Source organism: Ascaphus truei, chromosome 15 (assembly GCF_040206685.1).
Source record: "Ascaphus truei isolate aAscTru1 chromosome 15, aAscTru1.hap1, whole genome shotgun sequence".
NCBI lineage: Eukaryota > Metazoa > Chordata > Amphibia > Anura > Ascaphidae > Ascaphus > Ascaphus truei.
Window position 1 is genome coordinate 51873746 of NC_134497.1, and position 17688 is coordinate 51891433.

The following is a 17688-nucleotide window of genomic DNA, read 5'->3' on the forward strand; positions in this document are numbered from 1 at the left end:
AAATAAGGTTACTAGGCAACAGGGTGTATGGCAACTCATGTGGGGGATGTGTGCAAGTATAAATTAATCATTGCACTCACCCCTATGAAAAAATACAGGAATAAGACCTCTAACAACATAAATGATATACTATGTAAACAAATCATGCTGAAACCTGTATATGAATAAAAGAAAAAAGAACAAATGATTAAATAAAAACAAATAAATATAAAAACATACATAAATGTTTGTGCAAATAAATGTTAATAAATTCATTTTATTAAAAACGGAATACCTTATCTTAAAAAAGGAGTCAATTCAATTAATTCATTGAAACCATAGGGATGTCTGGTATGCATTTCATAAATCCAAAATTGCTCCCGTTTCAATAAATGATTATCTCTATTTCCCTGTCTACTACCTAGTGATACACTTTGAAGTCCCTTAAATTTAATACAACCAGGTTCACTGTTATGCACTTCTTTAAAGTGTTTCAAAAGCGGAGTTAATGGCATACCCTTTGCTATTATTTTTGGTATGTTTTTAACATTTGTCAGGTGCTCTAACATGCGCATTTTAAACGGTCTTTTTGTCTTACCAATGTACTGTAAATTACAGCTACACTGTAAGGCATAGACCACATGCGTTGTCTGACAATTAATGAAACTTGTAATATTGTAGACCTTGTTAGTAACTCCTGATGTAACTGTTTTCCCTTGACAGATATGGTTACACGCTTTACACTTTCCGCATTTGTACGTGCCTTTAACTCCTAGGCGAGTTTTAATATCTCCAGATACGATGGCCTCTCTGGAGACTTGACTTGGAGCCAGAATGTGTTTAAGGTTAGGTGCTCGTTTGAACACTATCCCTGGTTTGGACTTTAGTTGGGGACCCAAAATGGGATCAGCTTTTAATATCCCCCAATGTTTTTGCAAAAAATTTCTAACATTGTAATGGGTATCACTAAATTGAGTAATAATTGCTGGGATTTGATTTTGTCTCTTCTCACTCTTTTTATGATGATATTTCATCAAAGATTTCCTAGGAATCCTTTCTAGTTTTTGGAGCGAAGAGTTTACTAAATCGCTATCATATTCTTTGTCTAGGAATCTTTTCTTTAAAAAGAAAGATTGTTCTTCATAATCCACAGCCTTAGAATCATTTCTCTTTAACCTGAGAAATTGATTAAAGGGAATATTTTGGACCCATCTCTTATCGTGACAACTAAATGGGTCTAAATATGAATTTACATTTGTAGCCTTAAAATGCGTTTTAGTATGTACAGTTTTGGCCTCAATGTAAATCTCTAGATCGAGATAATGAATGCTTACTGAGCTATTTTCACCACTAAATTTTAAATTAAAATCATTATTGTTCAGATTTGTGACAAACTCAAGATAGGAATCTTCTGTCCCCTCCCACACAATAATAATATCATCGATGTATCTCCTCCACAGCTTAAGCTGCGGATGAGTACATCTAAAGATCACCAGAGACTCCCACTGTCCCATATACAAATTGGCGAATGACGGGGCAAATGTTGTGCCCATCGCCGTCCCCAAGATTTGCAAAAAAATTTTTTTTATACACCAGACAATGATCACTTTAGATTATTCTGTTTACATCAAATGACCCCATTGTCATACAAAATACTGTATATACCTTACATCTCAGCCCTAATTTCTCGTTATGCACCATCCAGACTCTTGCGTTCTTCTCAAGGATGTCTTCTTTCTACCCCCTTTGTATCTAAAGCCCTCTCCCGCCTTAAACCCTTCTCACTGACTGCCCCACACCTCTGGAATGCCCTTCCCCTCAGTACCCGACTAGCACCCTCTCTATTCACCTTTAAGACCCACCTTAAGACACGCTTGCTTAAAGAAGCATATGAATAGCACTGTGGATATTCTGAACACGATACATAAAGCTTGGCCCCCTGCAGACGCACTTACCAGAACTCCCTCCTACTGTCTATGTACGTTCTCCCTACCTACCAATTAGACTGTAAGCTCCTCGGGGCAGGGACTCCTCTTCCTTAATGTTACTTTTATGTCTAAAGCACTTATTCCCATGCTCTGTTATTTGATTACCACATGTATTATTACTATGAAGCGCTATGTACATTAATGGCGCTATATAAATAAAGACATACAATACAATACAATATACCTGTAGATCAAATCAGAAGGCCTTAAAAGATATCTACCCTTCACATCATGTTGCTCAGGGGCGCACAAACGTTTTTTGCTGCGCGCCCCCCCCCCCCCCCGTACTTGCTCTCCTCGGTGTGCCGCTGCCCCCCCCTTACCTCGCATGGCGGGGTCATGTCACGTGACCCGTGGCGGCATTTTACGCCAATGCAACACGTCCTGGAACCGACAACCTTGGTAAGTTGAGGTTGCAGAGGCCTCGAGCATTTAATTTAAATGCCTGGGGGAAGAGCGTGGGACCTCTGCAACTGCGCGCGCGCCCCCCCCCCCCCAGTTTGTGCACTGCTGATGTAACTCATGAGCACAAAGCAAAATGCCCTCCTGAAGGACTTCTAGAATGGTTGCCTTTACAAACTGGCTAGAACCAAATTTCAAGACTTCAATAAAAGCAGAAGAACAAGGAAGTCTATCTGCTCTTCAGTAAACCTTGCCCAAACTGTACCTTAAACCAGGGGTGCTAAACTCCCATCCTCAAAAACCACTCAATATGTCAGGTTTTAAGGATATCAGGGTAAAGAGAATAGTCCAGGCACACGGTCTTATCACAAAGTAGAAAATTTAATCCAGCATAAATCCAACGTTTCGGCTGCACACAGGCAGCCTTTGTCAACCTTGACAAAGGCTGCCTGTGTGCAGCCGAAAAGTTGGATTTATGCTGGATGAAGTTTTCTTCTTTGTGATAAGACCGTGTGCCTGGACTATTCTCTTTATCCTGATACCACTTGGGGACCTGGTAGGACGACCCCCCTTGGTCCGTGGGACCGGCAGGTGACATTATAGTGCTTCATTGATTGTGTGCCAGATCACCTCTTTCTAGATTTTAAGGATATCCCAGCTTCAGCACAGGCAGCTCAATCAGTGGCTCAGTCTTTGACTTTGACTGAGCCACCTGTGCTGAACATGGGATATCCTGTCAATTCTCCATGTCATGGAAGCGCTCGGGTCTGTTCATTTGAAATGACGTGGCTGCATACACATGGAACAGGAACCAAAAAGGAGAAAGCGGAGAGGCAGGGAGACCAGTTCGTAGAAGATAACAGTCAAGGGAGCAGAATGAATGCAGGCGTTAAAGAAGGAAGAAAATACGGGTTGTAGCAAAGTTACAGGAGGAAGAACTAGACAAAATGTGAAAGAATGTATGTGAGAGGAGTAACCACGATGTACATTACCCAAGTAACTTGTTTGGGCAACTGGATTGATGACAATTAGAGAAAAGTGGACAGTGAGAAATGATATATGTGGAAATATGGGGAGCTTAGTCTTGGATGTAGAACGTTTGAGGCTATGAGGGCCTTTCAGGAATTTCTCCACCTTGGTGAATTCATTAAAAAACTCATGTTTTATACAGCAAGTTCTTTCCCAAGGACTTAATTTATCGATTGTTGATAAAGTGACTAAACTATTATTTCCGGATTTGGTTTCGGGAATGGCAATTAGGACTAATTTATCTTTAAACAGCAGCAGATCATAAGTACATCCGCAGCAGAACACAACTGAATTTCTCCTTTATTCTTTCCTGATGTTTATTTTAAAGACACAGTTTCACCAATGTTGCAATAGAGCTTTGAAAAAAGAATTAAGCAAATCCAGCTGACAGACGAGTCAGAAATCAGATAAAAAACTTAATGTTTGAGATCTTTCAGGAACTATTAAATGATTTTACCCAGGACTTGACCTCTATCGCAATTCTGCTAAAGATGGCTACTTGGCATAAAGGTGAAACAGAGGTTTGTGACAGTCTGCAGGGCACTCCACTGCCATGTTGTGTAGATCTGGAAATCAGAGCGTACATAGCAGTATTCTTCTTGTAAAAGCCAAGTGTGCAAGGTAGGTCAGTTGCCACATTCTTAATCGGGTAAAGGAAATAAGGTACTGGCACTCACATGGGCCTTGTGCAAGAGATTTGGTCCATGTACATACACTTATCAATACGTGGACCAAAATATTCATTACATAAACCATCTCTTTCACGCAAAACCATGCAAGTGCTAATATCCACTTCTGTTTTCCCGATATGGAGATTATGCTATTCTGTGTAAATCTGGAGATCATGCCATCCCTTACACAATGACTGTGGCTTTTCAGCTTTAACATGTTTTCAAAGGCATTGAAATGAACCTATGAACACAGAACATGCATGACACTTTGAAGTCCTCCTTCAGTCAAAGCATCCAAGGTGAAATCCTATCTGTGTTAGTCCAGCACTTTAATATCCAACCTAAAACCTCCGTGTTAAATACATTTATGTTTAGTGTGAAAATGTAAACGAAGGAGATCTGATGTCAAGTTGCATTTTCCTAGATGGCCAATGGCTAGGCTAGTGTTCTTATCGTTTCTGTAGTCAGAATATGAACGTTTATTCACCCTGCACTTTCAAATCACCAAATGATCAAACACGCACTTCTATTCCCAATTCAAAAGATTACATTCTTCCCCAAACAAAAGGAGCAATTACTTTTAACAAAATGTATTTCTTATGACCGAATGTACCCGCCTAACATAAAAAAACAAACGTGTCCACAGGGACTATTTAAACCTCCTTGGATGGACATTATGATTAAACCTGACGAAGGGGCCAGGGGGATGGAAATGTTCTATTGTGTACATATAACAGTGTGTCTGCTAACTTTTTCTCTCCCTGTGCGCCGATATTTTTTCTGTATTGCTGCTTTTTTTGATACATTAAAGAAGAAACTTTGTGAGATTAAAAGCAATAATTCCTTCATTTTCTTTGATTTATTTTTTGAGTGCTGATCCAGTATGGTTTTTGTTTAGTTGTATGCATCTTGCAGCATAGATGCAGGATCTTACCACCTTAAGCTGGATTATGGTAGACCAGGAGAGATCATTATTATTTTTTGCTCCCCCGCCTACTCCTCCATGAAATCCAAAACGTTGCAGTCTGTAAACTTCTCAATCACCCCTACTTTTCCCAAGCCACCTCTCTCCCAACTCCAGTGACTACCCATCCAAAAACGTTCCCTCTTCAAATTCCTCCCGTGGTCTACAAAACTCTCCATGGTCTTACTCCCTCCCCTCCTTGCCTTTCAGCACTCCTCTCTTGCTACACCCTTTTTGCTATCCGAGTGCCACAAACCTTACTCCCTCCACCCCCCAAACCCAAGACCCTAAAGCCGAGTCCATGGTGACTCCAGCCGTGCGGGGGCGGGCCAGTGACGTCACGGAGCTGGTTCGCCCTCATTGGGCGAACCGCTCACGTGACCGGCCCTGCGCTCCAGTGAGCGCCAAAACTAAAAAAAAATTAGGTGCTACGCCTCTGCACGCCTGTGGAAGCGTGCGCGAGCCCCTGCTAAAGCCGCTCTCATTGCGGCTGCAGGGCCTCACTGACAAGCGTCAGCGCCTAAGCGCTGACCATGGACTCAGCCTAAGTCAAAACTAAAGCGGTCTCGCATTTTAATCTGGTCTGTAACTGTTAGATACGCCTATAATACATATTATCTTTAACTGTGCATTCAATGTCTTGTATATAATGTACTCATTGTAACCATGTATGTCATTAAACTCTGTGCCCAGGACATACTTGAAAACGAGCGGTAACTCTCACTGTATCACTTCCTGGTAAAACATTTTATAAATAAAGGCATTACTTACCCCTGCCGGGATGTCGGCCATCCTCTCCTCCTCCACAGGGTCCAAACATCTCAAATCCGATCACAATCCTAGTGTCAGTATTATTTTATGTGAAGTGTATTTGCACTTGTTTGTACATTTACCTTATCTACAGTAAATAATCACTGATTTAATGATTTACTTTTTACGTTTTTCTATATGTTGCGTATTGAGTGCTCGGAACCTACCCTCTTTTCTGTTACCAGTATTTAAATTACTATTTTAAATCATCAGAAAAGGGGGTTATTGATCCGCGCTCATGCTTTCTACAGTCTCTGGTGTAAACCAACTCCTTCCTTTTGCTGCTTCTGTGCGTGGACATATTCCACTTCTCCACTGAAGATCCACCGAGGATTACTCCACAGGTAGACCAGTCATAGAAATCAAAAAGCACAGAGCGCACCGAGGGGTTTCTAATGAGATCTATAGACCCAATTGCCTGCAGGAAATTGGATTATATCTGACACACCTGTGTGTAAATTCTGCTTGGGGTTTCTTTTGAGACCAAATTACGTGCAAGAAATTGGATTATACCTAAACACACCTGTGTGAGATAGTATATGAAAGCTGATGTGGATGCTTGCAACTGCCGCCTGACGCAACAGATTAGTCTGCGAAATATGTTGTGGTAAGAGCACTGTGGATACTGCATGCAAATTAGCCCCATGGCTAATTGCCATTGACTTGAGAGACTGAACTTGGGAGACGTGCACACAACAGCACACAGATCGCGCGGTACTGTGCATACCCGGAAGTAGCAGAGCAAGACGGAGACACCCCACGCGCGGGACAGACTGTCTCGAGCTCGGTGTTGCTTCCTCTACCCACGAACGGGGAAGCATGGACTATACCACTTAAAGATCTCATTGGATAACAGATTAATTATATGTAAGAGTATACTTGTTATTTGTATTCACTTATATTATTCAACCTCGGTGCGCTCTCTGCTTTTTGTTTTCTATATGAAATCAATTTCAGGTTGGTTTAGCTCATCTTGGCTTATATTGGCCATTATACAAATAGGAAAGAGAGGGCTAACTCCAGCCTGGACTAGGTGATAAAATTGATATTTTTTATATAGATTTGAAGGGTCCTGAACTGAACCCCATTAATTTCAGCTCTGAGGACCCCCTGTTCCCTGAGATATAAACCTCCGTAGCGGATGCGGATATCTCTCTGCAGTTGAAATGTCCCGTCATGGCTTCCTATTGGCCCACGTGACCGAGACTTTGAATCTGAAGAGAGATACTGGCATCCAATACGGAGGTGTGTATCTCGGGAAGGGGGTCCCAGGAGCTAAAATGAATGGGGTTCAGCTCCAGAGAAAGTTTCAAACTTTTTGTAAAAGAAAAAAAAGGGGGGGATAGTTTAAGCCGCCACTACGGATTGTCTTTTTTAGGACCGATTCTATGATATACCCGGGCCCGCCGATCTGGATTTAAAGCCACCAAAATAATTCGTCATCTCTAGTCCTAATCCCACCAAACTCAACCTCCAGGTGGTCAGTTTGAATTTCCCACTCTACTTAAGCCCACCTCTGTCGGCTGTCCTGAAGCACTTATCTCCCACGGCCCTGATTGGCCGACGTAGCATCCGTGCTGCGATTGGCCGGCATGTAGAATCTGTGCTCTGACCGGCACCGGGTCTTCCATGCTTCAGGTGGAGACCGGGAAACTATGTAAATCCCCGCCAATCACAGTTAGATTAGATCCAGACTCTCAGTCTGGGAGACAGTTGGATAGTTGGTGTGTTACTTCACAGTTTTTCCCGAGACACACAGATCTAGAACGATGCTCGGTGGCATAGACTTAAACTTGCTAGGACGAATGCATCCCTACGGAACCGTGGTACCCAGCGACTCTCGGCATGTGAAAGACATCCTGGGAAAGCCTACCGAAGTGTCGTCCAACCCCTAGTGAGCTAGGATTCCCCCGTAACCTTTGTTTTGGTGAGTTTGAACCGAAAACCTTGTAGGGTGTTTCTCCAGGTGGCTCCAGAGAAAATACATTTATTTTATTAATTTCCTTCATCCTGTCTGGCGTTTGCGACCCATGTAAACAATTCTGGTCCACCGTGACAGTGATAATATGCAATAAACAAAATACCAAACGCTACCCTAACTTGATTATATAAACATGTTCATATTATATCTTGTTCTTTTAGCAGAATCGCAAATATACATATTTCCATTCAAGCGTGTTTAGAGAAAGCTGCCCTTTACACAGCATTATACTTTATTTTGTATACTGTAAATTATTTATTGAAAAGCCCTCTCATCCTACTCCCCTTGCCCCATTCCATGCTGGTTTGCAATGCAAGAAAAAAAGGGCATTTGTTTCTAGAGCAGGGGTGGCCAACTCCAGTCCTTAAGGGCCTCCACAGGTCTCAAGTTTTAAGGCTATCCCGGCTTCAGCACAGGTGGCTCAATTACGGAGGACTGGAGTTGGCAACCCCTCCTCTAGAGTCATTATTACTCAAGGAATCTACGGAAACTTTCTGCCGATAACTCAAGTTTAACATTTACGAATATTCTTTTTATTCCCAGTGGCAACATATTTATTGTACAGGTCACCGTCTTGCTTACCTTACAAGACAGAATGTTTCCAAATGCGGAGAAAGTATCGTACAAGGCTTTGTTGTCAATGGAGTCATCCAGATTCTTGATAAACACATTTCCCACGCCAGATTTCCGAAGCCCTGGATCTCGCTGAGACCACATGATCCGTATTGGTCTGCCTTTTATTACTTCAAAATTCATTGTATCCAACGCCCGCTCAGCTAAGTAAAGTTTAATAGATAAGAAAAAATAATAAAAAAATAGAAAAAAACAGAAATCTAACAAAATATTAACTAAGTTTTTGGTGATGTAGTTTTATTTTTTGCTGTACACTAATGGATATGGATTATTGAACTGGGACCGCCAAGGGAAACGTCATTAGTCTTTATTTAGCCAATAGTGAGCAGTCTTTTTAATGGAAAACAATAGGAACGCAAATTCAGTTACTGACTGTATGCAATACATAAAGAGAGGCCAAACAATCTATGTATTATAGAGGGGATATTTGTGCTCAAAAATAATTAGTACACTGGGCCATGTTTACCAAGTGGTGATAAGCTGTAAGACATCTTAAGGCTGACCAGAACATTTGGTTCAATGCATCTTCGTGCCAATGCTGAAGCAGATTCCTAGCATTTATGATTATTTCTATCTTCCACAAAGACATTTTAAACTGACAGCAGATCAGAACCACTAGGGATGAGAGGTTATTAAAGCTGCAGTTCAAGCTGCCGTTTTTATGTGCATCAATACAATCTGCACACTGACAAGTGATTAGCTAAGCTGCAGATCGATCCGTTCTCCTGTAATCGATAGCTTGCCGGGTTATTTAGTTCAGTTCTTGCACAGCATTCTGGGCAATGTAGTCCTGGAATATGATTGACTGGGCAGTTACTGGATACAATTGGTGCACCACTAGAGAGAGGGCGGGGCTCAAGAGCCAGAGCCTATCAGAAGGGGAAGGGGACTGTCACTTTGGAAATGCTTCCTACATTAAAGACGTCTTAAAAACATTTTTTTTAAATGCTACAAGTATTTTCTCATAGTACAGAACTGATTAAAAAAACAAAAAACACGTAGGATATTGCCTAAACTGCTGCTTTAATTACAAACTGGCTTATAGTGAACAGAGAAAAAACAATGCAGAAACAATGCCAAAGTAGCAGTGGTCAGATCAGTCTTATAAAGTAGTCCTGAAAACATTCACAAGGCTCCCAAAATACTTACACACAGATAGAACACAACGCTCAACAATATTAGTAAGAAAAACGTCACGTGGGCCAATAGAAACTACAACATCCGTCACGACTTCTTATTGGCCCGTCTGACGCACAGGTTTCAAACCAGCAGGACTGTCCCAGGAGCTGAAAATAATGAGGTTCAGCTCTGGAGATACCCTGCTAGCTATACTTGGGGGGGGAGGTAGGGGGGCGAAAGGGATGCCCTGTGAGAACACCCCCCTCCCACCCCCTGTAATCATTGATGTCTAGTTTGCGAATTTGAAGCCAAGGGAAGTTGAAATGGACACTCAAGGGTCCTGCAGTACACCAGAATAGCTCAGATCAACATTTCTGGGGGTCGCATCTGAGCCATCACATATGCCTGTACCACACAAAAATCACTATCTGCCGTAGTTTTGACAAGGAGGCAGTCAGTAGAGTCTCAGGTCAAGCCAAGAAAAAGTAGTAACAGTGTGTACTAGTTCCTCACAATGTCGCTAAGGCAATGCAAACAAGCAAATGCCTACACATCACTTAAAAGGTATATCATACATCCTAATAACATGATGTTGCATTGTAAAATTGGCTGATCTTACAGCATTCCTTAAATCCTTGGCGTAACCGTGCAAACCAAGAAAAACTCAAAGGCATATACGGTATGCTTGAATGAATATTTATTATAAAATCCTTTGGATATTACATTGTAGGCATACTTATTACACCTTTAATTTAAGCCATTAAGAAATTATAATATACATACATACTTTACGGGTTGGGCTCCCCATTCAGGCTAGTGGTCAACACAAAGAGGGCAGCCAATTCCCTCCTAAATGACTCAGTGTGTAGCTGAACACTTCCTAAAAAGGGAAAAATGGAAAGGGAGAATTCTCCACAGAGGCCAAACTCACCCCGCCATAAAATCAAATCAGAACGGACAAAGATACTGGAAAGACCAAGGTCGAAATATACAGGACATCTATCCTTGCTCCGGGGACACCTGATCGGAGAGGGCTCCAATTTGGTTTGGCATGAAAATCTTTACATAGTGTATCAAGCACACATGCCCGGGACCGAGCAAAGAAGCTTGCTGGAAGATCTTGGGGAAAAAATGGACACAATCAAGTCCCTGGGACACTGTTGCAATTTATATCCTCCTAATTATTTTTTAGTTTAGTGATGTCCTATGCCTTGTGTCTACCGATCCCTTCCACCATACTTTTTACTGCATATGGCGGTTTACCAAGTCCTTTTGTCACTATCTACACTCCTCAACATTTCCCAATGATCAAGATCCCATCCATGATCATAAACGAGACCTACATATCCCAGAGCATTAAGAGAGTCTATCACACGGTTTGGACATAACCGTATCATACACTATAGTTTTAGTAAAATAGCCCAGTCATTATAAAAAAATTAAATGCCAAGAGCTATAATCCAAACATGTTTAATAATAATGTCATGTTCTTGTATAGCGCTGCTAGTTGTACGTAGCGCTTTACAGAGACATTTTGCAGGCACAGTCCCTGCCCCGTAGAGCTTACAATCTATGTTTTTGGTGCCTCAGGCACAGGGAGATAGTGACTTGCCCAAGGTCACAAGGAGCCGACACAGGAAATTGAACCAGGTTCCCCTGCTTCACACTCACTGCCAGTCAGTGTCTTTACTCACTGAGCCACTCCTCTGTTTAAAAGTCTCACAGAATGTAAAGAGCTACATTTTATGGGCAAAGGTTCGATTAGCTCCATCAGAATTTTAAAAAAGTGACATTTTTGTCCAGGAGATCTGTTTTCTAAAGTTGATCTCTCAAATTCTTTAGTAAACAATACTCAAAAGCATACCCTATCCTCAAGAAAATACAAAAAGAAGAGTTGGGATTTTCTTATATGTTTTACCCTTTCATGTAAGTGAAGTAAAAACAAATAAGGACAGGATGTATAAAAGGATCCTTTGCAGATACTAGACTTACACTAGCCAACATATGCTCCCAACCAAGGTCAAATTGCTTTTCAAATAGGGGTCCTAGACCCTTTAAGCACACTGATGTAAGGCTAAGGCCCCGGTCACGGCGCTCTAATGCGCGCCCGCGCTTTTGGCTGCGCGTTCCGGCGATTCCCCGGTCTGCAGCTCACTGCAGGAGCAGAGACCGGGGGGGGGGAGGCGGAGGAGTGACGGAGGCGCGGCCATGACGTCACCCGGCAGGTTCGCCCTCATTGGCTGAACCGCCGGGGGGCGTGCCTAGCCGCTCGACGCAAGTTCCTGCTCTCAATTCTATTGAGAGCAGGAGTAGCTCTCGCGCGAGCGCTGCGGCCCCCCCTCGCAGCGGGCCCGGTGCCATTGCGGGGAGGGCTCTCGTGAGCGCAGCGTCCGCCACAGCGGACGCTGTAGCAGGCAGCGGGGGCAAGGCCTAAGAGTTGAGTTACTTGAGCAAAAGCTTCTTCTAAAGGCACTTTCTTTATGCATAATTGCCAGAGATTACCAGCCTGTCTATGAGGGAGTTACTCATTACAACGCAAAGAGATGTTTACGCCCAGCCTTCGGTCTACATGATGCCTCATCAAGCAAATATTCAGCTTCAAGAAGGGGAATTTCAGGGAATGACAGAAAAAAAAAGCAGCAGACCCTTAACCCAGCGGGAACACGGTATAAATGGGCAGGGTAAATGAGGTAGCCAGTAGGCAAAAAAAAAAATCTCCACATGTCCCTGTCCCCATTGGGACTCTGAAGGCTATGCACCGATATCGCAGTCGCAACTTCATACATGTTGACCTTGTTCCTCATAAATGAATTGGCTTCATGCCAAACTGTCCCCCAGAAATTATACCATCCTGAGCATCCTGGGGAGTAGGAAGCCAAGAAACAGGCACAAAGGAGAGGCTACCTGACGCCAGACACTTCTCCTGTGACTGTGCTGATGTTGGTAAGTTACCTTTGGCAGGGTTAGAAGGAGGGAACGGAATGTAAGATTCCGTTCCGGACCAGGATGGTGTAAATATTACATGGAAGACTTAGTCTGCCAACTTTTCCCTTACCAGTAAGATAGTAGCTCTAGGGGAGGAACGGAACCTGGATGAAGGCAGGTTGGTTTGCACGCGGCTCGTAGATGAGCCTAAAATGTCAAACCTGTCGCAAGCGGCACGAAAGTGGCCTCGAAAACAAAAACAAAATATTTTTAAAAAAAGGGCATATTCCCTTCCCAGCTGCTAAGACACAGAGCAACTGATGAAAGGAGATGAGAGGGGTTCATCTCCAGTCTAAAAAACATCAGTTCTGTGTCCTACCTCCAGTTGGGAAGGAGCCTAATCCACAATATCATTCATAGACATGGGGGAACAAGGAGAGAAAAGTCAAATAACCAGGGCTCGACAAATGCACTCGCCCCCTAGCCGGGGCGAGTGCATTTTGCCCACCGTCGAGTGCTTAGCGGCGGCGGGGTGCGGCGTTTCCCGGCATTCTCCTGCAAGTCCTGTGTCTCCCTCTGCAAATTCCATGAAAATGGTTTGAGTGTCCCATTGTCATGGAAACGCAACGTCATTTGACAATACGCAGACATTTTCATGAGATTTGAATGTCATCGCCAATAAGCACTCGACAGCGGGGAGGTGAGAGTGGGGTTACATTTTATTTTTTACAATTTGTCGAGCTATGAAAATAACTGTACATATGTTATTAAGAACATATATACCATAAAGCGTGAGAAATATGTCCGGAATCACCAACACCGATTATGGCACGGCAAACCTGCGTTATCTCCATTCATGTCGCCATAGTTAACACGGGACCACTGTGCGATATTATCCTGTATCTGAGGTTTTGGAAACGCCCCATCATTTATATCCAGCCTTGTAAAGGTGAGAAGGGATTTTCAACCTACCTTTTAATTACTCATTAATAAACATATGTTAAACAGTCGCTTACGTATCGCTTACCACAGTTGGCATAGAGATTGCAGAAGAAAAAAAGATTCAGCAATAAAAGTTAAAAGAACCAGACTTCGGAAGTAACCATATGACCAAAAGAACCCTTATTCACACACTACATAGCAATTTTTGGGAAGGAGTTGAAATTCCTGTATAAATAAAGTCACTTTATTTTCTCGTGGACACATTGATTTAAAGTCTTAATTTAAAAAAAACATTTTGATTGAATTCTGTATTTACAGATGAAGTGGAATACTTTACTATCGGCATATAGAGCTTTCTCTATGTACATTAACAATTTTATGCAAGGACATTATAATGTAAAACATTCATTTAAAATTGATATTGTTCATGTCACGGTTGCAAAAGTGGGTCAACTAATAGATACAAGTACCTATAATTTAAGCAAAGGTAATTGATCCAAACTTACCATCAGCAGGCTGCTGGAAATTGATATATGCATAACCCAGTGATCGACGAGTGGCAACATCACGACAAACTCTGATGGACATTATCGGTCCTGCTGGAGAAAACTTTTCATACAACATGGCTTCAGTGACATCAGAATGCAGATCCCCTACATACAGAGAGGCCATTGGATACCCGGGACCTGTTGCATTCATGGTTAGCTGAGAAAGTTTCAAGAAAAGTCACATTTCAATTTTTTTTTTTTAAACTGTTCAAATATATTCATCAATGCAAGGTGGTTATTCAAAGACTGCGGCACTCACCAACAATACCTGAAAATGCTCAAGTTTCACCAACAGGACATTTTGGGTTCCACTCCGGCTGGGTTGCAGGGCTCACATAATACCCGCTTATCAGACCTCCCACGCCCTGCGGGCCTATAGGAAGCCGTGAAGTCATCACTATTATTAGCCCACGTGAAGCGGGAGCTTAAAAAGCAGAGATAGCGGCACCCCGTTCAGAGGTAAGTATCTCTGGAAAAAGGGGGTCCCCGGAGCGGAAAATAACAGGGTTTCGCTCTGAAAACACCCCACTTCAATAGTTTGAAGGGAAAAAAAAAAAGGTTGGATTACTCTTTTTAAAAGTTTAAACTGTAGTAATCTCTTAGTAACAGCAGCATGCCCGGGGGCCGGCGCCCCCGTAACAGCGGCATGCCCGGGGACCGGCGCCCCCGTAACAGCAGCATGCCCGGGGACCGGCGCCCCCGTAACAGCAGCATGCCCGGGGACCGGCGCCCCCGTAACAGCAGCATGCCCGGGGACCGGCGCCCCCGTAACAGCGGCATGCCCGGGGACCGGCGCCCCCGTAACAGCAGCATGCCCGGGGGCCGGCGCCCCCGTAACAGCAGCATGCCCGGGGACCGGCGCCCCCATAACAGCGGCATGCCCGGGGGCCGGCACCCCCATAACAGCGGCATGCCCGGGGGCCGGCACCCCCATAACAGCAGCATGCCCGGGGACCGGCGCCCCCGTAACAGCAGCATGCCCGGGGGCCGGCGCCCCCGTAACAGCAGCATGCCCGGGGGCCGGCACCCCCATAACAGCGGCATGCCCGGGGGCCGGCGCACCCGTAACAGCGGCATGCCCGGGGGCCGGCGCCCCCCTAACAGCAGCATGCCCGGGGGCCGGCGCACCCGTAACAGCAGCATGCCCGGGGGCCGGCGCTCCCGTAACAGCGGCATGCCCGGGGGCCGGCGCACCCGTAACAGCAGCATGCCCGGGGGCCGGCGCTCCCGTAACAGCGGCATGCCCGGGGGCCGGCGCCCCCCTAACAGCAGCATGCCCGGGGGCCGGCGCCCCCCTAACAGCAGCATGCCCGGGGGCCGGCGCCCCCCTAACAGCAGCATGCCCGGGGGCCGGCGCACCCGTAACAGCAGCATGCCCGGGGGCCGGCGCTCCCGTAACAGCGGCATGCCCGGGGGCCGGCGCTCCCGTAACAGCAGCATGCCCGGGGGCCGGCGCTCCCGTAACAGCAGCATGCCCGGGGGCCGGCGCTCCCCTAACAGCAGCATGCCCGGGGGCCGGCGCCCCCCTAACAGCAGCATGCCCGGGGGCCGGCGCTCCCCTAACAGCAGCATGCCCGGGGGCCGGCGCTCCCCTAACAGCGGCATGCCCGGGGGCCGGCGCACCCGTAACAGCGGCATGCCCGGGGGCCGGCGCTCCCGTAAAAGCGGCATGCCCGGGGCCGGCACCCCCGTAACAGCGGCATGCCCGGGGGCCGGCACCCCCGTAACAGCGGCATGCCCGGGGGCCGGCGCTCCCCTAACAGCAGCATGCCCGCGGGCCGGCGCCCCCGCAACAGCGGCATGCCCGGGGGCCGGCGCTCCCGAAACCGCGGCATGCCCGGGGGCCGGCACCCCCGTAACAGCGGCATGCCCGGGGGCCGGCACCCCCGTAACAGCGGCATGCCCGGGGGCCGGCGTTCCCGTAACAGCGGCATGCCCGGGGGCCGGCACTCCCGTAACAGCGGCATGCCCGGGGGCCGGCACTCCCGTAACAGCGGCATCACCGGGAGCCGGCGCTCCCGAAACAGCGGCATGCCCGGGGGCCGGCACCCCCGTAACAGCGGCATGCCCGGGGGCCGGCACTCCCGTAACAGCGGCATGCCCGGGGGCCGGCACTCCCCTAACAGCAGCATGCCCGCGGGCCGGCACTCCCGTAACAGCGGCATGCCCGGGGGCCGGCACTCCCGTAACAGCGGCATCACCGGGAGCCGGCGCTCCCGAAACAGCGGCATGCCCGGGGGCCGGCACCCCCGTAACAGCGGCATGCCCGGGGGCCGGCGGTCCCGTAACAGCAGCATGCCCGGGGGCCGGCGCCCCCGTAACAGCGGCATGCCCGGGGGCCGGCACTCCCCTAACAGCGTCATGCCCGGGGGCCGGCGCTCCCGTAACAGCAGCATGCCCGCGGGCCGGCACTCCCGTAACAGCGGCATGCCCGGGGGCCGGCACTCCCGTAACAGCGGCATGCCCGGGGGCCGGCGCCCCCGTAACAGCGGCATGCCCGGGGGCCGGCGCCCCCGTAACAGCGGCATGCCCGGGGGCCGGCGCCCCCGTAACAGCGGCATGCCCGGGGGACGGCGCCCCCGTAACAGCGGCATGCCCGGGGGCCGGCACTCCCCTAACAGCGGCATGCCCGGGGACCGGCGCCCCCGTAACAGCGGCATGCCCGGGGGCCGGCACTCCCGTAACAGCGGCATGCCCGGGGCCGGCACCCCCGTAACAGCGGCATGCCCGGGGGCCGGCGCTCCCGTAACAGCGGCATGCCCGGGGGCCGGCGCTCCCGTAACAGCAGCATGCCCGCGGGCCGGCGCTCCCGTAACAGCGGCATGCCCGGGAGCCGGCACTCCCGTAACAGCGGCATGCCCGGGGGCCGGCACCCCCGTAACAGCAGCATGCCCGGGGGCCGGCGCTCCCATAACAGCAGCATGCCCGGGGGCCGGCGGTCCCGTAACAGCGGCATGCCCGGGGGCCGGCGGTCCCGTAACAGCGGCATGCCCGGGGGCCGGCACTCCCCCAACAGCAGCATGCCCGGGGGCCGGCACTCCCGTAACAGCAGCATGCCCGCGGGCCGGCGCCCCCGTAACAGCGGCATGCCCGGGGGCCAGCACTCCCCTAACAGCGGCATGCCCGGGGGCCGGCACTCCCGTAACAGCGGCATGCCCGGGGGCCGGCACCCCCGTAACAGCAGCATGCCCGGGGGCCGGCGCTCCCATAACAGCAGCATGCCCGGGGGCCGGCGGTCCCGTAACAGCGGCATGCCCGGGGGCCGGCGGTCCCGTAACAGCGGCATGCCTGGGGGCCGGCGGTCCCGTAACAGCGGCATGCCCGGGGGCCGGCACCCCCGTAACAGCGGCATGCCCGGGGGCCGGCACCCCCGTAACAGCGGCATGCCCGAGGGCCGGCGCCCCCGTAACAGCGGCATGCCCGGGGGCCGGCACTCCCCTAACAGCGGCATGCCCGGGGGCCGGCACTCCCGTAACAGCGGCATGCCCGGGGGCCGGCGCCCCCGTAACAGCGGCATGCCCGGGGGCCGGCGCCCCCGTAACAGCGGCATGCCCGGGAGCCAGCACCCCCGTAACAGCGGCATGCCCGGGGGCCGGCACTCCCGTAACAGCGGCATGCCCGGGGGCCGGCACTCCCGTAACAGCGGCATGCCCGGGGGCCGGCACTCCCGTAACAGCGGCAGGCCCGGGGGCCGGCA

At 48.5% G+C, this 17688-nt stretch overlaps 1 protein-coding gene across 1 annotated transcript in view; it reads right to left on the minus strand.

Moving 5' to 3' along the window:
- Positions 1-14144, minus strand: part of LOC142466940 (embryonic polyadenylate-binding protein) — a 94670-nt gene extending 80526 nt beyond the window's left edge. The window contains exons 1-2 of the mRNA XM_075572594.1: positions 13950-14144; positions 8407-8600 (exon numbers count right to left, since the gene is read on the minus strand). Of these exons, the coding sequence (XP_075428709.1) occupies positions 8407-8600; positions 13950-14142 (387 nt within the window). The 5' untranslated portion in view covers positions 14143-14144. The remainder of the gene's footprint in view (positions 1-8406; positions 8601-13949) is intronic.
- Between the last annotated feature and the right edge of the window lie 3544 nt (positions 14145-17688).